This window comes from Anomaloglossus baeobatrachus, chromosome 4, assembly GCF_048569485.1.
Source record: "Anomaloglossus baeobatrachus isolate aAnoBae1 chromosome 4, aAnoBae1.hap1, whole genome shotgun sequence".
Lineage (NCBI taxonomy): Eukaryota > Metazoa > Chordata > Amphibia > Anura > Aromobatidae > Anomaloglossus > Anomaloglossus baeobatrachus.
This window is the reverse complement of record NC_134356.1, coordinates 573285304-573311822: the sequence shown is the minus strand read 5'-3', so window position 1 is coordinate 573311822 and position 26519 is coordinate 573285304. Positions and strand designations below refer to the sequence as shown.

Here is a 26519-nt window from a genome sequence, read left to right as displayed (position 1 = left end):
TGTTCTCTTTAAGGTATACTGATGCCTTTCTGCCAGAGGGGGATGCTCCCCTGATACAGGCGGATTGAGGTCCAGTACAAATATAATGGACGCAATCAAATCATTAGCATCTGCATCACCTTCGGACAGATCAATGGTACATGAAGTAGCATCCGAGCCCCTAGTAAAGACATCCTCCTCGTCCAGTGAGTCAGCTCGTGAATCAGAGCTGCGGGACGGGGAAGGACAGGGGACCCTGCGTCTCCATTTTAGAAGGACGGGGTCTGAGACCAGATGAAGAGTTCCCTGTGAGCTTTGCTGAGCGAGCCGTAGCAGCAGAAGCGCCCTGAGAAGGGGGCTAATGCATGCTCAGCACCACCGGAGCAGCTGGAGGGACCACTGATGAGCCTCCAGGCTGAGTGTTTATGTGCTCGGTACAGGCAGTACGAGTCTACATGCAGTGCATATTAAGAACAGCCTTGCAGCCTTGCTCTGATGTGAGACATGCTGCAGAAGTGGGGGCTCTGTCCAGAATGACCCCCAGCAGAGTATATAAACAGAGAATATAAGCAGCTGCACAACCGGAGGTTGTGGCTTACCAGACCGTTTAACATACATTTCTGTGCCGCCCAGGCCCCCATTTGTCACAATGTGGAATCTCTGTGCCTATGCAGACACTGAGAACGCTGAGAAAATGGCGACCGGAGCGAGGAGAGGGGGCGGGGCCTACTCTGAGAGCGGGCAAATGAGGTAGACAGGGGAGGGAATCTCTCAGTGAGGAGTGTCCGTTCCCTGTGCTGAACAGCCGCTGGGCGGAACCGCACTGTCCCTCTGCATGACTGACATGCAGGGGCAGTGAAAACCGAAACTAGGCCTCAGGCGAAGCCGGGGCCTAGATTTAAACATGCGGCCAGCGTGCATGCACCATCGGCGCGGTTCTCCAGTGAAAACTGGAGAACCGGCCGGAAATGTTAACAGTCATAAAACACACTCTCCCCAATAAATAAAGTACAAGGGACCCCTGGAAAGACCACTTTCTGTGGTAAAAACGTCTCAGTACTTAGCTTGTGAGACGCAGGTGCCAGGTCCCTGGGAGGTGAGCGCTCCGTCCGGCAGGATCCTGAAAGGGCTGCGGATGGAGACCGGTCTCCTGCAAAGCAGTGAGAACCGTGATGGCTCCCACTTCAAGCCAGAGCCCCAGAGGATGGTGAAGGAGCGCGGCATGTGAAGGCTCCAGCCTTGGAAAATCTACCTTAACAGCACCGCCAACACAGTGGGGTGAGAAGGGACATGCCGGGAGTCCAGACTGGACCCGCTTTTCTTCCAAATCTTTGAAATCCAAAAAATCAAAAATCAGAGAATGCATGTGTGTGTGTGACCTCCTGAACACAAAGCATTGAAACTGGCTAGGACTGGCTACCAGGGGGCGTATATGCTAGGAGGGAGGAGCTACACGTTTGAGTGTAGTACTTTGTGTGTCCTCCGGAGGCAGAAGCTATACACCCATGGTCTGGGTCTCCCATAAAGAACGATGAAGAAGAAGGGAATTTTGTTACTTACCGTAAATTCCTTTTCTTCTAGCTCTTATTGGGAGACCCAGACGATTGGGGTATAGCTACTGCCCTCCGGAGGCCACACAAAGCACTACACTAAAAAGTGCAAGGCCCCTCCCCTTCTGGCTATACCCCCCCGTGATATCACGGGTTCTCCAGTTTTAGTGCCAAAGCAAGAAGGAGGAAAGCCAATAACTGGTTTAAACAAATTAACTCCGAGTAACATCGGAGAACTGAAAAACCGTTCAACATGAACAACATGTGTACCCGCAAACAACAAAAAAATCCCGAAGGACAACAGGGCGGGTGCTGGGTCTCCCAATAAGAGCTAGAAGAAAAGGAATTTACGGTAAGTAACAAAATTCCCTTCTTCTTCAGCGCTCTATTGGGAGACCCAGACGATTGGGACGTCCAAAAGCTGTCCCTGGGTGGGTAAAGAAATACCTCATGTTAGAGCTGCAAGACAGCCCTCCCCTATGGGGAAGCCACTGCCACCTGCAGGGCTCTTCTACCTAGGCTGGCGTCCGCCGAAGCATAGGTATGCACCTGATAATGTTTGGTGAAAAAATGTGCAGGCTCGACCAGGTAGCTGCCTGGCACACCTGTTGAGCCGTAGCCTGGTGTCGTAATGCCCAAAACGCACCTACGGCTCTGGTAGAATGGACCTTCAGCCCTGAAGGAACCGGAAGCCCCGCAGAACGGTAGTGTTCAAGAATTGGTTCTTTGATCCATCGAGCCATGGTGGCTTTAGAAACCTGCAACCCCTTGCGCGTACCAGCGACAAGGACAAAAAATGCATCAGAGCGGCGCATGGGCGCCGTGCGGGAAATGTAGATTCTGAGTGCTCTCACCAGAACTAACAACTGTAAATCCTTTTCATACCGGAGAACCGGATGAGAACAAAAGGAAGGAAAGGGTATATCCCGATTAAGAAGAAACGCGGATACAACCTTAGGGAGAAACTCCTGAATAGGGCGCAGCACTACCTTGTCCTGGTGGAACACTAGGAAGGGAGCCTTGAATGACAGAGCCGCCAGCTTAGACACTCGCCGAAGCGACGTGATCGCAACCAGAAAGGCCACTTTCTGTGACAGGCGCGAAAGGGAAACTTCCCTCAGAGGCTCGAAATGCGGCTTCTGGAGAGCAACTAGTACCCTGTTCAGATCCCATGGATCTAACGGCCGCTTGTACGGGGGCACAATATGACAAACCCCCTGTAGTAACGTGCGCACCTTAGGAAGACGTGCTAGACGCTTCTGAAAAGAACACGGATAGTGCCGAGACTTGCCCTTAAAGGGAGCCGAGCGACCAACCTCTTTCCCAACCAGATTGCAGGAGGGAAGGCAAAGTAGGCAATGCCGATGGCCAGGGAGACCCTCCCTGAGCAGAACACTAAGATAAGAATATCTTCCACGAGTTGTGGTAGATCTTGGCAGACCGCGGCTGGCTAGCCCGTCTCATGGTGGCAATGACGTCGTGCTCACGGTCGACCGACGGTGAGATGCCACAGATCACGGTACCACGACCTCCCCGGCCAGTCTGGGGCGACGAGGATGGTGTGGCAGCAATCGGTAGCTGGAACTGTGACCAATCCTGAGCCAAGGCGCCTGTCGCCAGAGCTCTTTGATCGTAAGACCGCGTCATGAAAATCGGGACCCTGTTGTTGCCGAGAAGCCATGACGTCGACGTCCGTCTTCATCCTGCGTCTACAGAATTCTTGCAAACAAACGGGTGCAGAGCCCATTCCCCTGCGTCCACGCCCTGGCGACTGAGGAAGTCTGCTTCCTAGTGTCGTACGCCCGGGATGTGAACAGCTGATATGGTGTATGCTCTGTCTTCTACCCATAGCAGAATCCGCCGGACCTCTTGGGAGTCTTGTCGACTGCGTAGTCCGCCTTGGTGGTTGGTGTATGCCACCGCTGTGGATAGTCCGACTGAATTCGGATCTATTTGCATTCCAGCCACTGCAGGAAGGCTTGCAGTGCAAGATACACTGCCCAGAGCTCCAGACCACTGAGTTGAAGAGTGGACTCCTCTGAAGATGGTCTTTGACCGTCTGGAAAAGCTAAAACTCGCCTCTGGATGAGGCGCCTCCTTGAAGGAGAGACTGTCCCCTCGTCTGTAGTGAACGCTGTTTGTCCAGCGGAAGCTTCACTATCGCTGAGAGAGTGTGAAAACTCTCCAGGAGATGCCAGCGATTGGGTTCAACCTTGACAAGTTGAAGACCCACCCGAAACTCTGGGAAGGGTCCAGCGCCATGTTCAGGTTGTGTTGGCATGCTTGTAAAGGAGAGTGCCTTGACCAGTAGATTGCCCAAGTAAAGGATCACAGAGTGACCGTGAGAGCGCGGGACTGCTCCCTCTGCTGCCACGAACTTGGTGAACACCCGTGGGGCTGTCGCCAGCCAAAGGGTATGGCTACGAAACGAAATATTCTCGTCTTTAATAACGAATCGTAGCCAACGCCGGTGCCTCGGAGCAATCGGCACGTGTAGATAAGCATCCTGATGTCTATTGAAGCTAGGAAAACTCCTTGAGACAGAGAGGCAATGACGGAGCGGAGTGATGCCATCCGGAACCGCCTGGTTTTCACGTGCTCGTTAAGCAGTATAAAGTCCCGAACGGGACGGAAGGAGCCGTCCTATTTTGGCACCACGACCAGGTCGGGGCAAAATGCGTATCTGGTTCCTGAAGAGGAACAGGGATTACGGCTCTTTCCGCCTGCAGAAGAGCCTCGGCTCGGTCGGTGCGGTAGTTTGAAAACAAACTGACTCTCACTCACAGGCCCTCAACCTGCGGTAGGTAAATGCCGCTAAAGCGGGGGAGTCTGCCCCCCCGCGGTTGCGGAGTGAGAGGGCTGAAAATTATGAGGAAAACGCTTTGGTAGCGGATCCTCCGGCTGCCTTCCCCGGGCGTGAATTGAGCCCGCTAGGAATCTATGCCCTTCTGGGCTTTTTGAGTCGTCTTGGATAGTTGAATGATTTCATTCAACCCTTACCAACAGACTATCACTAGATAAAGGCAACCTGGTTAAGCACTTCGTTGGAAGCAGCCTCTGTTCCAATCTCTCAACTACTAGCCTCTGCGTAAAAACACGGAGTTGGCGAATGCCACTGACGTCCGGCTCGTAGAGTCTCGGACAGCAATAACAGCATGATTCGCCATGCCGACATTGCGAGTTAAAGACGCTGCTGGGACCGAGAGTACCTGTGACAGCGACCCTCTGCGCAATACTAGCTGAAATAGCTTGGAGTGCCTTCACGGCTGCGACTGCCGGAGCAGCCGACCTGCCGATAGCTTCATAGACAGATTGCAACCAGAGGCCAATCTGCCTGTCAATGGCCTTTTGAAGTGAAGTCCTATCCACCACTACAACTATAGATCTAGCTGCAAGCATGGAGATTGGGGGATCCACATTTGGATACTGGGTCTAGCGCTTGACCACGTCAGGGGGAGCGACACGTGTCTCATTAATACGGTCGGAGAAACGCTTATCGTGATAAGCGTGTCGTTTCTGGACTGCGTCTCTGGAGTCAGAGTGCTAAACAAGTACTCAATATATAGAGATTTCTCTTGCTGTGAAGCTGACCCCTCCACTGGAGGAGTTGAGGGAGAAATACCCAACCTTTCGTTGATGGACGCAATAAGATTATTCACTATAGCGTCACCATCCGGTGTATCCGGATTGAGAGCGGTCTCAGGAACAGAGTCCTGAACAGCTACGTCTGCCTCATCGTACAGAGAGTACTCCAGCTGGGACCTTGCCCAGTGATGTAGTCGAGGGCTAATGCCAGCGAGCCCGCTGAGGCCATCTGGGACTGTCGACCGTGTCGGATGCCTGCTCTCTGGGATGCCTGGAATCACTCTGGCGCCTTGAGATGCTCCAGATCAGGGCGGCCAGGGTCATTGCAACCATATTGCCCACGGTCTGCTTGGGGTGCAAAGTCTGTAAGATGTCAGTCATAGTCACAGACAATATATAAGCGGAAAAACTGCAACTTCGTCCCTGTCTCTGGACAGAGATCACAGGTGGTTCCTTTGGCCACATATAGCAGAGACCCCGGTTGAGCAATTGCACGCACTGGGGGTCCTGAAACCGTATGACATGCAGTACAAGCAGCATAGAAAGCCCGTGCATTGGCAACTTGTCTTTTTCTGCTGTTGTTGTCTAGCTATCTAAGAGCCTAGCCGAGGATAGCGACCGTACAGTGAATAGTCATACAAGCATGAAGTACAAATAAACACTTCAGCACATGTAGTACACGCAGCATTGAAAACTTGTGGCTTGGCACATTTGCTCTTCTGCTGCTGTTGTCTATTTATCTAGGAGCATGAGACAAGGATAGCGACATACAGTGAATGTATAGCATACAGCATGACAGTAAACACTGCAGCCCATGCAATCCAAGCAGCATTGAAAGCTTGCGCGTTAGCACCCTAGCCTTTCTGCTGCTGTTGTCTATTTATCCAGGAACATTAGCCAAGGATAGCGACATACAGTGAATGTATAGCATACAAGCATGACAGTAAACACTGCAGCCAATGCAAGTCAAGCAGCATTGAAAACTTGTGCCGTAGCACCATTGCTCTACTGCTGCTTTTGTCTGTTTATCTGGGCGCATTAGCCAAGAATAGCGACATACAGTGAATGTATATCATAACAATAAACCGTGCAGCACATGCAAGCGAAGCAGCATTGAAAGCTTGTGCCTTAGCACAAATTGCTCTACTGCTGCTGTTGCCCAATCTGACAGTAAACACTGCAGCACATGCAAACGAAGAAGCCTTGAAAGCTTGTGCCTCAGCAGCATTGCTTATTTGCTGCTGTTGCCCAGAATAGCGACAGTACAGTACAGTGCATAGCATATCAGCACACAGCCCAAAAGCCCACTTCAGCATTAGTGGTGTCAGTTGCTTACCGCCCGCACAAGAGCGGGTGCGAGGTCGCCCAAAAACCTGTGACTGGTTCCGTTCTCCCAGAGTGGAAACCATAATGGCTGCCGGCTTCTCTTCCCCGTCCTGTGCAGAGGGGCGGGCCGTGGGCGAGCCCCAGCCAAGAGCGGGAACCCGGCGTCTCACTGTGTTCAGTGAGAGGGGGCTGGAGAATGCAAAGCAGACTCCAGCTCCCTGCGCTGAGCTACTGTACAGCGTCCCGCCCCTCCTCTGACTGGCAGGGCTGGGGCGGGAACGAAACGAAAACTAGGCCGCAAAGCCGGGGACTCTAGTAATAAGCGCGGCCGTCCCATGTGCACGGCCGACGCCGAAGTCCCCCGGCGCACCACAAGTCCCAGCCGCGCCACAATGTAAAAAACAACCAGCAGCGGCCGGCGCGGCCGTTTTCAATACATAAATTCACTCAGCAAAGCTGCAGTGAATAATAGCACCAGCGCTCCGCGCTGTTGTCCCCGGCGCACTAACACTCCCAGCAATGCTGGTGTGTGTGGGCGCGATGTGCATGGGAACACAGAGTACCTTGATGTAGCAGGGCCCTGTCCCTGACGATACTCAGCTCCATATCCAGCAGGTTCTTTTGGGTCTGTGGATGGAGCTCGGTCTCTGTGCCTGGAGACCGGTAAGATCCCACTTCACCCAGAGCCCCTCATGGGGATGGGGAAGGAAAACAGCATGTGGGCTCCGGCCTCTGTACTAGCAATAAGTACCTCAACCTTACAACACCATCCACGGGTGAGAAGGGAGCATGCTGGGGGCCCTATATGGGCCCTCTTTTCTTCCATCCGACATAGTCAGCAGCTGCTGCTGACCAAAATCTGTGGAGCTATGCATGGATGTCTGACCTCCTTCGCACACAAAGCTAAAACTGGAGAACCCGTGATATCACGGGGGGGTATAGCCAGAAGGGGAGGGGCCTTGCACTTTTTAGTGTAGTGCTTTGTGTGGCCTCCGGAGGGCAGTAGCTATACCCCAATCGTCTGGGTCTCCCAATAGAGCGCTGAAGAAATCCCTTTTATTATACTCAGCTGCGGGGCGGTCTGATGGGTGTCGCTGCTCTCTGGTCTGGCGCCTCCTCTCTGTGGCGATCGCCATCCTCCTTCCAGCTCAGTGGATGACATGTCCTACGTCTTCCACACAGGCCGGCATTATGAACCTGAGGAGGCGCACTTTGAACGGCCCAAAGTATCGTAGTGCAGTCTTTAACCTTTCCTCGCGCCTGTGCACTACAGTACTTTGATCTACCCTGCTCGGGGCAGATCAAAGTGCGCCTGCGTAGGACCACCATGCCGGCCTGTGTGGAAGACGTAGGACACGGCTGGGTAGAAGAAGGATGGCAATCGCAGTAGAGAGGAGGCGCCGGACTGGACCATCCCCTAGGTGAGTGTAATAAAAGTGATTTTTATGTTATACAGAGCAGCCTGGCCTCTTATATAAAGTATTCTGGAATGCTGTACATAAGGGCTCACTGGTGGTGGCCGCAGGTTTTATGGGCCAAACCTGGTGACAGGTTCCCTTTAAGATACATGCCAGTTGTTGATAAAGTCAAGTCACTTCATATGTCCCTGCTACAACTCCTTGTAGGCATCAGTAGATCCAAGTCTATAGGTAGACAAAGAAGGGAATTTTGTTTACTTACCGTAAATTCCTTTTCTTCTAGCTCCTATTGGGAGACCCAGACAATTGGGTGTATAGCTTCTGCCTCCGGAGGCCACACAAAGTATTACACTTTAAAAAGTGTAACCCCTCCCCTCTGCCTATACACCCTCCCGTGCATCACGGGCTCCTCAGTTTTGGTGCAAAAGCAGGAAGGAGGAAACTTATAAATTGGTCTAAGGTAAATTCAATCCGAAGGATGTTCGGAGAACTGAAAACCATGAACCAAAAGAAACGATTCAACATGAACAACATGTGTACACAAAAGAACAACCAGCCCGAAGGGAACAGGGGCGGGTGCTCGGTCTCCCAATAGGAGCTAGAAGAAAAGGAATTTACGGTAAGTAAACAAAATTCCCTTCTTCTTTGTCGCTCCATTGGGAGACCCAGACAATTGGGACGTCCAAAAGCAGTCCCTGGGTGGGTAAAAGAATACCTCAATAAAAAGAGCCGAAAACGGCCCCCTCTTACAGGTGGGCAACCGCCGCCTGAAGGACTCGCCTACCTAGACTGGCGTCTGCCGAAGCATAGGTATGCACCTGATAGTGTTTCGTGAAAGTGTGCAGACTAGACCAGGTAGCTGCCTGACACCTGCTGAGCCGTAGCCCGGTACCGCAATGCCCAGGACGCACCCACGGCTCTGGTAGAATGGGCTTTCAGCCCCAAAGGAAGCGGAAGCCCAGAAGAACGGTAGGCTTCAAGAATCGGTTCCTTGATCCACCGAGCCAAGGTTGACTTGGAAGCCTGCGAACCCTTACGCTGGCCAGCGACAAGGACAAAGAGCGCATCAGAACGGCGCAGGGGCGCCGTGCGAGACACGTAGAACCTGAGTGCTCTCACCAGATCTAATGAGTGCAAATCCTTTTCACATTGGTGAACTGGATTAGGGCAAAATGAAGGTAAGGAGATATCCTGATTGAGATGAAAAGGAGATACCACCTTAGGGAGAAATTCCGGAACAGGACGCAGAACCACCTTATCCTGGTGAAAAACCAGGAAGGGGGCTTTGCATGACAGCGCAGCCAGCTCCGACACTCTACGGAGCGATGTAACTGCCACTAGAAATGCCACCTTCTGCGAAAGACGTGATAAAGAGACATCCCGCAGCGGCTCGAAAGGTGGTTTCTGAAGAGCCGTTAGCACCCTGTTAAGGTCCCAGGGTTCCAGCGGACGCTTGTAAGGTGGGACTATGTGGCAAACTCCCTGCAGGAACGTGCGGACCTGCGGAAGCCTGGCTAGACGCTTTTGAAAAAATACGGATAGCGCCGATACTTGTCCCTTGAGAGAGCCGAGAGACAAACCCTTGTCCATTCCGGATTGAAGGAATGAAAGAAAAGTGGGTAAGGCAAAAGGCCAGGGAGCAAAACCATTATCAGAGCACCAGGATAAGAAGATCCTCCAAGACCTGTGATAGATCTTGGCGGACGTTGGTTTCCTGGCCTGTCTCATGGTGGCAATGACATCTTGAGATAACCCTGAGGACGCTAGGCGCCAGGACTCAATGGCCACACAGTCAGGTTGAGGGCCACAGAATTCAGATGGAAAAATGGCCCTTGTGACAGCAAGTCTGGGCGGTCTGGGAGCGCCCACGGTTGACCCACCGTGAGATGCCACAGATCCGGGTACCACGACCGCCTCGGCCAATCTGGAGCGACGAGAATGGCGCGACGACAGTCGGACCTGATCTTGCGCAGCACTCTGGGCAGCATCGCCAGAGGGGGAAATACATAAGGCAGTCGAAACTGCGACCAATCCTGAACTAATGCGTCCGCCGCCAGAGCTCTGATCTTGAGACCGTGCCATGAATGCCGGGACTTTGTTGTTGTGCCGTGACGCCATGAGATCGACGTCCGGCGTTCCCCAGCGGCGACAGATCTCTCGAAACACCTCTGGGTAAAGAGACCATTCCCCCGCATCCATGCCCTGACGACTGAGAAAGTCTGCTTCCCAGTTTTCTACGCCCGGGATGTGAACTGCGGAGATGGTGGAGGCTGTGGCCTCCGCCCACAGCAGAATCCGCCGGACTTCCTGGAAGGCTTGACGGCTGCGCGTGCCGCCCTGGTGGTTGATGTACGCGACCGCCGTGGCGTTGTCCGACTGTATGCGGATCTGCCTGCCCTCCAGCCACCGATTGAACGCCTTTAGGGCTAGATACACTGCCCTTATCTCTAGAACATTGATCTGAAGGGAGGACTCTGTCGGAGTCCAGGTTCCCTGAGCCCTGTGGTGGAGAAAAACCGCTCCCCACCCTGACAGACTCGCGTCCGTCGTGACCACAGCCCAGGATGGGGGCAGGAAGGATTTTCCCTGCGACAGAGAAGTGGGAAGAAGCCACCACTGAAGAGAGGTTTTGGCTGCAAGGGAAAGACGTTCCTGTCGAGGGACGTCGACCTCCTGTCCCATTTGCGGAGAATGTCCCATTGGAGTGGGCGCAGATGAAACTGCGCGAAGGGGACTGCCTCCATTGCTGCCACCATCTTCCCCAGGAAGTGCATGAGGCGCCTCAAGGGGTGTGACTGGCCCCGAAGAAGAGATTGCACCCCTGTCTGCAGCGAAAGCTGTTTGTCCAGCGGTAGCTTGACTATCGCTGAGAGAGTATGAAACTCCATCCCGAGGTAAGTCAGTGATTGGGTCGGTGTCAACTTGGACTTTGGGAAGTTGATGATCCACCCGAACCGCTGGAGAGTCTCCAGAGCGACGGTCAGGCTGTGTTGACACGCCACCCGGGAGGGTGCCCTGACTAGGAGATCGTCTAAGTAAGGGATCACCGAGTGGCCCTGAGAGTGTAGGACCGCCACAACGGATGCCATGACCTTGGTGAAGACCCGTGGGGCTGTCGCCAGGCCGAAAGGCAGTGCTACGAACTGAAGGTGTTCGTCCCCGATGGCGAAACGCAGGAAGCGTTGATGCTCGGGTGCGATCGGCACATGGAGATAAGCATCCTTGATGTCGATTGATGCTAGGAAGTCTCCTTGTGACATCGAAGCGATGACCGAGCGGAGAGATTCCATCCGAAACCTTCTGGTGCTCACATGCCTGTTGAGCAGTTTGAGGTCCAGAACGGGACGGAATGATCCGTCCTTCTTTGGCACCACGAACAAGCTGGAGTAGAAACCGTGACCATGTTCCTGAGGGGGAACGGGAATCACCACTCCTTCTGACTTTAGGACGCCCACAGCCTGAAAAAGTGCGCCGGCCCGAGATGGGGGCGGAGATGTTCTGAAGAAACGAGTCGGAGGACGAGAGCTGAACTCTATCCTGTAACCGTGAGACAGAATGTCTCTCACCCATCGGTCTTGGACATGTGGCCACCAGGCGTCGCAAAAGCGGGAGAGCCTGCCACCGACCGAGGATGCGGTTTGGGGAGGCCGAAAGTCATGAGGAGGCCGCCTTGGAGGCAGTGCCTCCGGCGTTTTTTTGGGGACGTGACTTAGACCGCCACGCATAAGAGTTCCTCTGGCCCTTCTCTGGCCTGTTGGACGAGGAGGATTGGGACTTGGCTGAGGGCCGAAAGGACCGAAACCTCGATTGTATTTTCCGTTGCTGAGGTCTCTTCGGTTTGGACTGGTGTAAGGACGAGTCCTTTCCCTTGGATTCCTTAATAATTTCATCCAATCGCTCGCCAAACAATCGGTCGCCAGAAAACGGCAAACCGGTTAAGAACTTCTTGGAAGCAGAGTCTGCCTTCCATTCGCGTAGCCACATGGCCCTGCGGACTGCCACCGAATTAGCGGATGCTACCGCTGTACGGCTAGCAGAGTCCAGGACGGCGTTCATGGCGTAGGACGAAAAAGCCGACGCCTGAGAAGTCAAAGACGCAACTTGCGGAGCAGAGGTACGTGTGACCGCATTAATCTCAGACAGACAAGCTGAGATAGCTTGGAGTGCCCACACGGCTGCAAAGGCCGGGGCAAAAGACGCGCCTGTGGCTTCATAGATGGATTTCACCAGGAGCTCTATCTGCCTGTCAGTGGCATCCTTGAGCGATGAGCCATCTGCAACTGATACTACAGATCTAGCCGCCAGTCTAGAGACTGGAGGATCCACCTTGGGACATTGAGCCCAACCCTTAACTACGTCAGAGGGGAAGGGGTAACGTGTGTCATTAAGGCGCTTAGTAAAGCGCTTGTCCGGAAATGCTCTGTGCTTCTGGACAGCATTTCTGAAGTTAGAGTGATCGAAAAACGCACTCCGTGTACGTTTGGGAAACCTAAACTGGTGTTTCTCCTGCTGCGAAGCCGACTCCTCTATAGGTGGAGTTGGGGGAGAAAGATCTAGCACCTGGTTGATGGACGCTATAAGGTCATTTACTATGGCGTCCCCTTCAGGTGTATCAAGATTGAGAGAAACGTCAGGGTCAGAGCCCTGAGCTGCGACGTCCGCCTCATCCTCCAGAGAGTCCTCAAGCTGAGACCCTGAGCAGCGTGAGGAAGTCGGGGAAGATTCCCAGCGAGCCCGCTTAGCCGGTCTGGGACTGTGGTCCGTGCCTGAGTCCTCCACGTGAGACCTAGGGGCCACCCCAGGAGCACGCTGCGGCGCAGACCGAGAGGGGCCTGGAGGCGATGATACAACAGTGCCCGGGGCCTGTGTAAGGACCGATCTGGACTGCAAGGCTTCTAGTAGCTTAGCAGACCATTTGTCCATAGACTGAGCCATGGATTGTGAAAGCGACTCAGAGTTTCTCAGCAAAAACTGCAAACTCTGTCCCTGCCACCTGGACAGGGGAAGCAGGCGGGTCTGCCTGAGCCGAGGGTCCCACTAGTGCCCGAGGCTCCGGCTGAGCAAGTGCAACAGGGGCCGAGCATTGCTCACAGTGAGGGTAGGTGGAACCTGCAGGTAACATAGCCGCACAAGAGGTACAGGTTGCAAAATAACCCTTTGCCTTAGCGCCCTTGCTCCTTGTGGACGACATGCTGTTGTCTCCTAGGAGAGTGATCACTGAGGGTATATAGCCAAAAGCAAAACAACTCGGCCGAACAGAGAAAATATATACAGAGAGATATATATATATTATATATATTATATATATATTATATATTATATATATATATATATATATATATATATATATATATATATATATATATATATATATATATATATATATATATATATATATATATATATATATATATATATATATATATATATATATATATATATATATATATATATATATATATATATATATATATATACACACTTCGGCACCCTAGGGGGACCAGCACCGGGTGACCGGTGTGGCTTACCGACCGCCCAAAGCGGTGTGTGTCCACCAGATTCCCTGCCTTGGGTCTCCCAGAGCTGCAGAGCTCGTTCCTGAAATCCTCCACTGGCAGAATGTGTTGTAAAAATGGCTGCCGGAGCTCTCAGGGGAGGAGGGAGCCGTGGGCGGCGACTAGTAAAGTGCGGGAATCTGGTGCCCCACAGTGATCAGTGAGGGGGGGGGGGAAACCTAAAGTATGCTCCAGCCCTCACTGGCGACATCAGGTCGACCGTCCCGCCCTTACCCCTGACTGGCAGGCCCGGGGGCGGGAGTTATGGTACTAGGCCGCATGAAGCCGGGGACTAAATTTAATACCGCGGCCGACAAACAGGCGCGGTCGGCGCGGAAGTCCCGGTCGTCACAAAAACCAGCAGCAGCTGCAGCGTCTGTGAAACAAGCACTCCATGCACCGTCCCCATGGGCACACAGAGTACCTTTAGATGCAGGGCCCTGTCCCTGATGATACAAAGTCTCGTGTCCGGCAGATTCCCACAGGGGTTGCGGAGGGAGCCCGGTCCCAGTGAATGGATGACCGGTTAGGATCCCACTTCTCCCAGAGCCTCTAAGGGATGGTGAAGGAAAACGGCATGTGGCTCCAGCCTCTGTACCCGCAATGGGTACCTCAACCTTAACAGCACCGCCGACTTAGTGGGGTGAGAAGGGAGCATGCCGGGGGCCCTGTGGGGGCCCACTTTTCTTCCAACCGATAAAATCAGCAGCTGCTGCTGACTAAAATGGGAGCATGAGTGGATGTGTGCCTCCTTCCACACAAAGCATAAAACTGAGGAGCCCGTGATGAACGGGAGGGTGTATAGGCAGAGGGGAGGGGTTACACTTTTTAAAGTGTAATACTTTGTGTGGCCTCCGGAGGCAGAAGCTATACACCCAATTGTCTGGGTCTCCCAATGGAGCGACAAAGAAATCTAAAGTTTGCAATTAAATGTACAACTACCAGGTTGCAGATACTACGGTCTAGGGTACTTACACACTCTTTCTCCCATTTCATGGCATTTTCAGTTGCCATGCCCTGCAAGCGGGCTTCTAGCCGCCTCTTGTCAGAAAACTGACGATGCAGTTTCTGTTGGTGTGACTCAAGGTCTTGCTGTAAAGTGCGCTTTTCATCTTCGTAGATAGTGGTGGTCTTCTCCAGAATATCAATCTGTAAGTGCAGAATATAAAATTATAGGGGACATTAAATCCCAAAGAAACAAATGTAAAAGGATACGAGGAGTTTAAACAGAAATCAGAGATCGGCACACTCACTTTGTACTCCAGAGTTTTTACTTTTTTTTCTAGTCGTTCTATTTCTGCCTTTTGAGACACTATAGCCCTCTCCTTCTCAGTCATTCTGCCTTGGGCTATAGTCTCCTTTGCTGCTACTACTCCATTGAGGTCTTGAAGCATGAATTTAAATGAGGTAACTAAAGACACAACCATGTATAAGAGTTTTGCAAATATACAGGAAAAAGTGCAAATAGATGGTCACAACCCAGAGATCCATCTTACCACTCTTGTTGAATTCATCAGCCATCATCTGGCGAATACGGCGTCTCTTCTCAAGGGCCTCAATAAGCCGTGGAAGAGTCTGATCATCGTTGGCCTCTAGAAGCTCGCAGGATGGAATAGGAGGGAAGCTTTGAATCAGCATCTCTATTACAGCCTGCTCCTCGGGCTCTATGGAAACATTAAAAGGAAAACCATTTAGAAAAAGCACAGTAGACTAACTAAACAAAATACCGAAGGGGACTGCGCTTGCCTCCAATGACAGGACCACCACGTTCCTCCAGCCTACGAGAAAGTTCATCTTTAAAGGCTTGGTTCCTGTAGCGACGTCCAGGAGTGAGGCCACAGATCGGTTTGTCTACAGGTCGAGCAATTTCAACCTCTTGGGTCATCTCCGCAAATCGCATAACTTGCTGTTAAATACATAAGAAAAATCATAAAAGACCATGGCAAATTACCGTATTTTTCGCTTTATAAGATACACCGGATTATAAGACGCACCCCCAAATTTGGTGAAGGAATAGAGAATTTTTTTTTAATAAATGGGGTCCATCTTATAATGCCAGTGTCCATCTAACAAATCATATAGAATATATGTCCCTCATAGCCCCCCCCATCCTAAAATTAGCCCCCTTAATGTGGATATGGCCACCTTATATTGAATATAGCCCCCTTGTGCTGGCACACACGGCCCCCCTGTGGCTGGCACACACGGCCCCCCTGTGGCTGGCACACACGGCCCCCCTGTGGCTGGCACACACGGCCCCCCTGTGTTAGTTATCGCCCCCATGCTGCTGCTTTTAGTAAAATAAAACTCTTTCCTTACCTTCTCCAGCACTGTGCTCCCTCGTGTCCCCCTCCTTGGGGTTGAGCTCCGGCCTCCTGCCTGCATTTCCTGGTTCACGGTCCCGGTCATGTGATCGGCACAGGAGAGTGACATCTCTGCGTGCATGATCACAGCACCAGGAGGGAGACCGGGGAGACACGCTGGAGGGGGTAAGTAAAGAGTTTTTTTTATTTTACTATGGGCAGCAGCATGGGGGCCATAGCTAACACAGGGGTGCATGTGCGATCAAAGGGAGCACAGGCAGATATAATATGCGCAGCTCCCCCAGTCCATCGCTGCGGTGTGGTTTCAGCACCACGGTGATGGACAGCGGCTGTGCATATATGAGCGGGAGCAGGAGATCAAAGGCTCCCTCCCGCAGCTTCACCAGCCCCCAGCACCGCTCCAGAGCGGCCCCCCACCTCCCCTGGACCCTGCAGTATATAATCCGTATATTCGGTTTATAAGACGCACCCCCTACTTTCCCCCAAAATTTGGGGGAACAAAAGTGCGTCTTATAAAAGCGAAAAATACGGTAAGTCTTTCAACTAAAATACTCCATTCTCTAAGACTTACTAGACTCTCTTCGTGGTCATCAGCTTTAGGATTAACACAAACTATCATTCGAACCTTCCCTTCTCCATCAAAATAATTCTTGAAGAGATGAGTTAACTTGGAGTCACGATAAGGGACCATCTGTAAATAAAAGATTCATGGGTAAGAAAACCAAAGAAAAGCACAGGCATTTAAAGGGGTTGTCCAGTCTAGGGATGAAATTGACTGCAGACTTAAACATCCTGACTGTATGCGATTTGCATACTTCCGCTCACATCCCAACTAGACATGCTCACCCACTCAGTGCACTTCTATTGAGAGGTCGGGCATGTCTAGTCGACATATGACAGCAAACTTATACTGGAGAATAGCGACAGTGTGAGGACTACATTCATACAGCCTGCCTGCAGACTTTCAGCTCAAAAACCGAAGCACAATTAGGCTGCTTTCACACTTTTTTTTTTTAACATGCGTCATGAACGTTTTTTGAACGCAAAAATGGATCCAGTGCAAATGCGTTCTCATTTCAATGCATTTGCAATGGACTCGCGTCAACATGCGTTCACCTGCGTGTGTGTGCGTTATAGTAAGGATCCAGCGACTTGCAGTTTTTTAACTTTTTTCAAAAACGCTACTTGTTTTTTTAGCGTTTTTGAGCTGCGTCCAAATACTGCAAATTGCTGGATCCTGACTAAACAGCATGCAAACGCATGTGAACGCTGGTATGCTGATAGACAGGATCCTGCTTGCTCTACTGAGCATGCCCAGAAACTAGCCTCGCGTGATCAGTCTCTCTCCCCTCCTCCCTCTCTCCCCCGCCTGAGAGCAGAGGACGCTCGTAACCAAGGTAAATATCGGGTAACCGCGGGCTTAGTTACCCGATGTTTATCTTGGTTACGTGTGCAGGGAGCAGGCAGCCTGGCTCCTAGCAGCTGCAGACGCTCATAACCAATGTAAATATCGGGTATCTAAACAAGTTACCCGATGTTTACCTTGGTTATGAGCCTCCGCAGCTGTCAGATGTCAGCTCCCAGTCTTTCACGTTCAGTTCCCCTCACTCCCGATCACATGACTCCAATGCCCGCCCATAAACTTAAAGTGACAGGATCCTGCAAAATAACACATGCGTTTGCATGCGTTTCTTTGCAAAAACAGGATCCGCTTTTGCAGCAAAAAAACGTTCATGACGCATGCTAAAAAAAACGTAGTGTGAAAGCAGCCTTAGTAGTTTAGGGGGTATAAACTGTTAGACCACTTAGATCCTCTGAGAAGAAATACCTTTATATAAAAAAAGACCAAACAATTAAGGCCCTTGTAGTATTATCAGGGATGTCTGGAGCAAGATAGGGTAATTTAGGGTAAGCTGCTGTGGAGCGAGGGCACCCAAAAAGTTAGGGCGATTACCTCTGTTGGTAGGCAGTGTACAAACAGGGTGCAATTATCTCAGGCCCCAATCTTTTGTGTACACTATTTACCCTTATAATATTGGGCCCCTCATCATCTTGCCATGTTACTGTACATCTAGGTAAAGGGTTGTCCACTGTGTACAAACACTTTGTTTTGTCCCTTTTTTGGTACATGTCTTGTTCTGTCTGTTTGTAGGATTTTGACAGATTTTAGTATTTAAAAAGTATTTTAGGAATATATTAATAAAAGGTATTTTTTCTTAGGATCTAAATCAGGGGTGGGAACCTCCGGCCTGCAGGCCGTATGCGGCCTGTGGCGACTTTTTATGCGCCCCCCAGGCACATTCCCGGGGACCGCTGTGCTCTGGCGGCAGCCACGCTTTTCCCGGCTGCTGGCCCTTTAAATCCCACTGCCTGATGACCTGAGGGTAGATGCTAGAATGTATGGGCTCTATCCAGATCCTGACTTTCAGTACCTGATTACAGCCCATACATTCTAGGCTTAACCCCGACCTGTGCTAGTGTGGTCTGGTGGGCGGGGTAAGCAGCACGCTGCGATAAAGTAACAGAAGAGCTGCAGCAGATTTACTGGCCTCCCGAACCTGTGCTGTGTGTGTGACTCCTCCCCCGCCCCCTAGTACTGTGTACCCCCCAGTGCTGTGTACCGCTTCAGTGCTGTGTAACCCCCCAATGCTGTCCGTGCCCCCCTATCCTGTCTGTACTCCCTGGGTGATGTCTATGCTCCAGTGCTGTCCGCACCACCTAATGCTGTCCATGCTGCCACCAGTGCTGTCCATGCCATGGTCAGTGCTGTCTGTGCCCCCCTTATGCTGTCCGTACTCCCCAGTGCTGTGTGCCACCCCTCAGTACTGTGTACCCCCGAGTGCTCTGTACTCCCCACTGCTGTCTATGCCCCCCAGTCCGTGCTGCCTCCGAGTGTTGTCCTTGTCCCTAGTCATGTCTGTGCCACCGCCAGGGCTGTCCATGCCCCTCCTGTGACGTATACGCCCCAGCCCCTCCTGTGACGTATACGCCCCAGCCCCTCCTGTGACGTATACGCCCCAGCCCCTCCTGTGACGTGTACTCCCAGTGTCTCCTGTAATTTATGCGCCTCAGCGTCTCCTGTGATGTATATGCCCGCAGCATCTCCAGACCGAGACAAACCTGGAAAAGCAGCTGTGAGAAATAAGATTATCAATATCACCGAACATCACAGCCGCACCAAAGAGAAGCAGCTCCAGCAGCCACAGTAGAGGTGAATTACTTAACCGTTTGACCAAATATACCAGGGTAGTTTTCAAGTTGATAATTTTGTGCGGCCCCCAAAGGTTAGTAGGAAATTCCAAATGGCCCCCGGCAGTAAAAAGGTTCCCCACCCCTGATCTAAATGGTCTAACAGACATTCATCTCAAGCCTAGAAAATCCCTTTGATCTGAAGAGTTAAAAACCATAAACCACAAGTAGGTAGAGATCATGAAAAGTGACAATGTCATCAAGAACAAAGACTTACCTTATTGGTCCCACACAACTGGTTCTCTCGTAGTGCCTCAATACAAGTTCTTAAAGTCATAAGGGATTGGTTTATATTCCCTAAGGGCAAATGGAAAAACAACTGGTTACGCTGGTCTTACTCAAATTTGAGCGGTCCTATAATTTGCCCTCCTTTGTGCAAAAGTAGGCCACGATTCATCAAATAGTTTACGACAGAATTCTTGAGTAAAACGGTTTGAAAGGTTACAAACTTTTTCATCAATTCATAGCTGTGCAATAATGTTGCGACACTTGGTGGATTTTCGCCAGTTCTGGCAAGCTGCGCCAAAGTGTGCATAGCTTCAATGAGAAGGGGCATAGCTGGGCAGAAATGGCAAAAGCATCGCAAATTACGCCACAAAATTAGACAGAAATAAACTCCAGTCTTTGACTGTATTACACTTGGTGGTGGCATATGGCAGTGGAAAGACGCGCCAAACATATTTTAAGAGGCACATGGCTCGATGAATATGCTACATATTACTCTTCAAACTGATCATCTAGGCTAGTTAACAAAATGCCAGTGATAATGAATGTGGGGGTGGGTCGTAGGGGTGATGGTCATAATTTTTAACTTTTAAAGACTACCTGCTTCACGTAGCCTGCTGCCCTCAGCCTTTGTGCGGTTTGTTCTCTCACTTCCAGCGAGATCAACAAGTGAGAGTTGACTCAGTGTTACTTGCTCTTTTTCCTGAAGGGTACAGAAGATTAAATAAAATAAATAAATAAATAAAATGAAAAATATGTATAGATTAGAGGCTGAACATGTAACTTGTAACCTATAAAATATTTCCAAAAAACTAAAATTTTTTAATATTTTTTTACATTAAATAAGTGGAAATCAAACGTAATTGAATCTATACTTACCATGTAATTTACACCTTGTGCAACATAGTTCTGCTGGTGGTAGATCTGGACTTTTTTTATTCTTACTGTATTAGCACCACAACGAATTAAGTGCAGCAGACGTTTGCTTATTCACCTTACTTTTATAAGGGAGAGTCAGCACAAAAAAGAGAATTTTGTTACTTACCGTAAATTCTTTTTCTTATAGTTCCGTATTGGGAGACCCAGCACCCTGGGTGTTTAGCTTCTGCCTCCGGAGGACACACAAAGTACTACACTAAAAAGTGTAGCTCCTCCCTCTGAGCTTATACACCCCCTGGTGAGCAGACCCAGCCAGTTTAGTGCAAAAGCTGAAGGAGAATAGCCACCCACAAGTAGAACCGAGTAAGAACCGGAACAACCGGAGACTCTGTCCACGACAACAGCCGGTGATAACACACGGAACAAGAAAATTGCCAACAGGCAACAGGGAGGGAACTGGGTCTCCCAATACGGAACTATAAGAAAAAGAATTTACGGTAAGTAACAAAATTCTCTTTTTCTTAATCGTTCCTTTGGGAGACCAAGACCATGGGACGTTCCAAAGCTGTCCCTGGGTGGGAATAAACAGAAAAACTAAGAAGTAGACGGAGCCTAACGTCACAAGTGGGCGACAGCCGCCTGAAGGATGCATCTGCCCAAGCTCGCATCTGCCGAAGCATGAGCATGCACTTGGTAGTGCTTCAAAAAGGTATGCAGGCTAGTCCAAGTGGCAGCCTGACAGACTTGTTGAGCTGTAGCCTGGTGCCTAAAAGCCCAAGAGGCACCAACAGCTCTGGGTAGAGTGTGCTTTGATCCCCGGCGGGGGAGGCACCTGAGTACTCTGGTAGGCGTCCGAAATGGTCGATCTAATCCAACGGGCCAAGGTCGGCTTAGAAGCAGAGAGACCCTTGCGCCGCCCTGTGGTTAGCACAAAAAGAGGTGCACCGCCTAAGCGCAGCGGTGCGAGACACATAAATCCGGAGAGCACGCACCAGATCTAGAGTATGCAGCGCTTTCTCAAAGCGATGAACAGGGGGCGGACAGAAGGAAGGCAAGGAAATATCCTGGTTAAGCTGGAAGGGAGAGACCACCTTAGGAAGAAAGTCCGGGGTCGGACGCAGAACTACCTTGTCTTGGTGAAAAAACAAAAAAAAAGGTGACTCCGAGGAGAGCGCAGCCAAATCAGAGACTCTCCAGAGAGAAGTTATGGCAACTAGAAAGGCCACCTTTTGAGAAAGACAATACAAAGAAACCTCCCTAAGGGGCTCGAAAGGGGGTTTCTGCAATACCGTGAGGACCAAGTTAAGGTCCCAGGAATCCAAGGGCCGCCGATAAGGCAGAAAGATGTGAGACGCACCTTGCATGAAGGTGCGGACCTGAGCCAGCCGGGCGAGATGCCGCTGGAACAGCACTGACAGAGCTGAGACTTGTCCCTTGAGAGAGTTGAGGGACAGTCCTAGCTGCAGACCGGACTGTAAAAAAGACAGAAGGGTCGGCAATGAGAATGGCCAAGGAGAATGGCCGGAAGAGCGACACCAGGACAGGAAAATTTTCCAAGTCCTGTGATAGATCTTGACGGAGGAAGACTTACGGGCCCGAGTCATAGTGGAGATGACTTCAGGAGGAATACCAGAAGCCGTCAAAATCCAGGACGCAAGAGCCAAGCCGTCAATTTGAGTGCCGCAGAATTCGGGCGGAAAAACAGACCTTGCGAGAGCAGGTCTGGACGGTCCGGAAGATGCCACGGCATCTCTACGGACAGTTGGAGCAGGTCCGGATACCAAGCTCGCCTGGGCCAGTCCGGTGCAATGAGGATGACTCGACGGCCCTCCATTCTGATCTTGCGCAGGACTCTGGGCAAGAGAGCTAGAGGGGGAAACACGTAGGACAGACGAAACTGGGACCAGTCTTGAACCAGAGCGTCCGCGGCGAAGGCCTGAGGATCGTGGGAGCGAGCCACGTAAACCGGAACCTTGTTGTTGTGACGGGATGCCATTAGGTCCACATCCGGAGTGCCCCACTTGCGGCAGATTGACTGAAACACTGCCGGATGCAGGGACCACTCGCCACCGTCCACGGATTGACGGCTGAGATAATCTGCCTCCCAGTTTTCTACGCCAGGGATGTGGACTGCGGATATGGTGAACTTGGAGTCCTCCGCCCATTGAAGAATGCGTTGTACCTCCAACATTGCCAGGCGTCTGCGTGTCCCGCCTTGGTGAGTGATGTACGCAACCGCTGTCGTGTTGTCTGACTGGACTCAAATGTGCCTGCCCGCCAACAGGTGGTGAAAGGCTAGGAGAGCTAGAAGCACAGCTCTGGTTTCCAGCACATTGATTGAAAGGGCTGACTCGGACGGAGTCCAAGTGCCCTGTGCTCTGTGGTGGAGATGTACCGCTCCCCAGCCGGATAGGCTGGCATCCGTGGTGAGAATCACCCAGGACGGAGTCAGGAAGATTGACAATCCACCCGAATTGGGCTAGGGTGGCGAGAGTGAGCGAAACACTCCGCTGACAGTCTGCGCTGAATGTACCCTTGACCAGAAGGTCGTCCAGATAAGGAAGCACTGCTAACCCCTGGAGGTTTTCTTGTAACCCCTGGAGGTGCAGGACCGCAATCACTGCCGCCATGACCTTGGTGAATACCCAAGGGGCCGTGGCTAACCCGAAGGGGAGAGCCACGAATTGGAAATGATCCTCTCCTATCGCAAAACGTAACCAACGCTGATGGGACACTGCGATTGGCACATGTAGATAGGCATCTTTGATGTCGATGGACGCCAGGAACTCCCCTTGGGTCATAGAGGCAATGACTGATCGCAGAGACTCCATGCGAAAATGTCGCACCCGGACATGCTTGTTGAGAAGCTTGAGATCCAGGATGGGCCGGAAGGTACCGTCCTTTTTTGGAACTAGGAAGAGATTTGAGTAAAAACCTCTGAACCATTCCTGAGCGGGAACTGGGACAATCACTCCGTTTGCCTGCAAGGAAGCGGCGGCCTTGGAGCAGGGGGGGGGAGTTGAGAGAAAAAAAATCTGTTTGGAGGGCTGGAAGAGAATTCTATCCTGTAGCTGGGAGATATGATGTCTCTCACCCACTGATCGGAGACTTGCTTTAACCAAGCGTCGCCAAAGTGGGAGAGCCTGCCACCGACTAAGGACGTGGCTGGAGCGGGCCGAGAGTCATGAGGAAGCTGCCTTAGTGGCAGAACCTCCTGCGGTCTTCTGCGGACGCGCTTTTGGGCGCCAGTTGGATTTCTGATCCTTGGCTGAGTTAGCGGACGAGGCGGAAGGCTTAGAGGATGACCAGTTGGAGGAACGAAAGGAACGAAACCCTGATTGATTCCTACCCTGGGCGGGTTTCCTGGTCTTGGTTTGTGGCATGGAAGTACTCTTCCCGCCAGTAGCTTCTTTAATGATTTCATCCAGCTGTTCACCAAACAGCCGTGAACCAGCAAAAGGGAGCCCAGCAAGAAACTTCTTGGAAGAAGCATCTGCCTTCCACTCTCGAAGCCACAAAATCCTGCGGATAACAAGAGAATTAGCTGAAGCCACCGCAGTGCGGTGAGCAGCCTCTAGCATGGCAGACATGGCATAAGATGAAAAAAACTGAAGCCTGAGCAGTTAAGATAACCATCTCAGGCATAGATTCCTTGGAGAGGGAATGCATCTCCTCGAGGGAATGCATCTCCTCTAGAGAAGCAGAGATGGCTTTGAGGGCCCACACTGCTGCAAAAGTCGGGGAAAACGCGGCCCCCGCAGCTTCATACACAGATTTGGCCAGAAGGTCAATCTGACGGTCAGTGGAATCCTTAAGTGAGGTGCCGTCAGCCACCGACAACGGTCCGGGCTGAGAGCCTAGACACCGGAGGGTCTACCTTTGGGGAGTGAGACCACTCCTTGACCACCTCAGGTGGAAATGGAAACCGGTCATCAGAACCACGCTTTGGAAAGCGTTTGTCAGGGCAGGCCCTGGGTTTGGTCACAGCGGTCTGAAAACTGGAGTGGTTAAAGAACACACTCTTCACTCTCTTAGGCGAGGTAAACTGATGTTTTTCTGCCAAAGAGAGTTGCTCCTCCGACACTGGCGGATTGAGATCCAGCACAGAATTAATAGAAGCAATCAAATCACTAAGATCTGAGTCACCCTCAGAGAAATCGATGGGATACATAGCCTCCGAGCCCCCAGTGAGGGCATCCTCCTCATCTTGAGAGTCAGCTCTTGAGACAGAGCCGTGGGATGGGGAGGGGTGGAAATCCTGCGCCTTCTCTTAGAAGGACGGGGTCTGGGATCAGATGATGAATCCTCCGTGAGCTCCGATGGACGGAGGTCAGAGGATAGGAGTCCTCTGTCAAGAGTATTAGAGGCACCCTGTGAGGGAGGCTGATGCATATTCATCAAAGTCCTGGACAAAAGTCCTATGGACTCAGCAAATGACTGGAATATGGACCTAGAAAAGGACTCTACCCAGGCCGGGGGTTCAGTCACAGGTACAGCAGCAGCCTGAGAGACCACTGAGGGTGAGACTCCAGGCTGTGGCACCGCCAAGTTAGAGCAACCATCACAGTGTGGATAAATGCTCGGCTCAGGCAGCAGGAGCTTACATGCAGTGCATGCAGAATAAAGCTTTGGAGTCTTGCTCCTTGTGTGAGACATGCTGCTGGAGTGGGGGCTTTGCAGAGAATGAACCCCAGGGAGAATATACAGAGGTCCACAACCGGAGACCGGCTGTGGCTTACCAGACCGCTGAGCGCGGTGTTGTGTGCCCTCCAGATCCCGAAGCCCGGTCCCCCAGTCGCAGCACCTCAGCTGAGATGCAGAATGCAGGATGTCCCAGAGCAGAGTGAACTCTGCCTGAGAAATGACTAGGGGGCGTTCCTATAAAAGGGCGGGAACTGGAAGGCTATAGAGACCTGCAGGGAAGGAAGGACGCCCCAGCAGTGGGGAGTGTCCCTCCCCTGTGTAGAACGGCCGCCGGGAGGAGCCGAACCTGTCCCTCTGCATGAGTGACATGCGAGGGCAGGAAAATGAAACTAGGCCTCCGGCGAAGCCGGGGCCTAAATTTAAGCGGCGAGGCCGACAAGCAGGCACCATCGGCGCGGTTATCAGGCAAAAGCTAGAGAATCCGCAGGAAAAGTTAAAACAATCACATACAGCATACTCTCCCCTTACAATAAAGAACCGGGACCCCCAACATAAACGTCTCAGGTACTTAGCTGCTGAGACGCAGGGCCATGTCCCTGGGGATGAGTGCTCCGGTCCAACAGAATCCTCAAGGGGCTGTGGATGGAGACCGGACTCCTGCCAGGCATGGAGACCGTGCTGGCTCCCACTTCAAGCCAGAGCCCAGAAGGGATGGTGAAGGAGCGCGGCATGTAAGGCTGCAGCCTTGTAAATCAACCTTAACAACACCGCCGACACAGTGGGGTGAGAAGGGACATGCCGGGAGTCCAGACATGGCCCGCTTTTCTTCAAACTCTTTCCAAAAGTCAAACAATCAGATGAGAATGCATGTGTGGATGTATGACCTCCTGACAAAGCAATAAACTGGCTGGGTCTGCTCACCAGGGGGTGTATAAGCTCAGAGGGAGGAGCTACACTTTTTAGTGTAGTACTTTGTGTGTCCTCCGGAGGCAGAAGCTAAACACCCATGGTCTGGGTCTCCCAAAGGAACGATTAAGAAATAACAGTTCAAAACACAGACGCTCGTTACACCCTTGGTGAGGCCGAACCATTGAGTATACCTCCTACTTACCATATTTTTCGGATTATATTATGCACTTTTCTTCCCAAAAATGTGGGAGGAAAGAAGGGAATTTTGTTACTTACCGTAAATTCCTTTTCTTCTAGCTCCAATTGGGAGACCCAGACGATTGGGTGTATAGCTACTGCCTCCGGAGGCCACACAAAGTATTACACTAAAAAGTGTAAGGCCCCTCCCCTTCTGCATATACACCCCCCGTGGGATCACGGGCTCCTCAGTTTTAGTGCAAAAGCAAGAAGGAGGAAAGCCAATAACTGGTTAAACAAATTCAATCCGAAGGAACATCGGAGAACTGAAACCATTCAACATGAACAACATGTGTACCCGAAAAAAACAAAAATCCCGAAGGAAACAGGGCGGGTGCTGGGTCTCCCAATTGGAGCTAGAAGAAAAGGAATTTACGGTAAGTAACAAAATTCCCTTCTTCTTCGGCGCTCCATTGGGAGACCCAGACGATTGGGACGTCCAAAAGCAGTCCCTGGGTGGGTAAATTAATACCTCAAGTTAGGGCCGTAAAACAGCCCTTCCCTACATGGAGGCAACCGCCGCCTGCAGGACTCTTCTACCTAGGCTGGCATCCGCCTAAGCGTAGGTATGCACCTGATAATGCTTGGTGAAAGTGTGCAGACTCGACCAGGTAGCTGCCTGGCACACCTGCTGAGCCG

The 26519-nt window shown here is 51.5% G+C and overlaps 1 protein-coding gene across 6 annotated transcripts in view; it reads right to left on the bottom strand.

Moving 5' to 3' along the window:
- Nucleotides 1-26519, bottom strand: part of KIF23 (kinesin family member 23) — a 127152-nt gene that overhangs the window by 30636 nt on the left and 69997 nt on the right. For all 6 annotated transcript variants that reach the window (XM_075342886.1, XM_075342888.1, XM_075342889.1 and 3 more), the window contains 7 exons: nucleotides 19812-19914; nucleotides 19204-19283; nucleotides 16309-16428; nucleotides 15160-15319; nucleotides 14910-15077; nucleotides 14667-14824; nucleotides 14389-14562 (listed from right to left, as the gene is read on the bottom strand). In XM_075342886.1, coding sequence (XP_075199001.1) covers nucleotides 14389-14562; nucleotides 14667-14824; nucleotides 14910-15077; nucleotides 15160-15319; nucleotides 16309-16428; nucleotides 19204-19283; nucleotides 19812-19914 — 963 coding nt within the window. The remainder of the gene's footprint in view (nucleotides 1-14388; nucleotides 14563-14666; nucleotides 14825-14909; nucleotides 15078-15159; nucleotides 15320-16308; nucleotides 16429-19203; nucleotides 19284-19811; nucleotides 19915-26519) is intronic.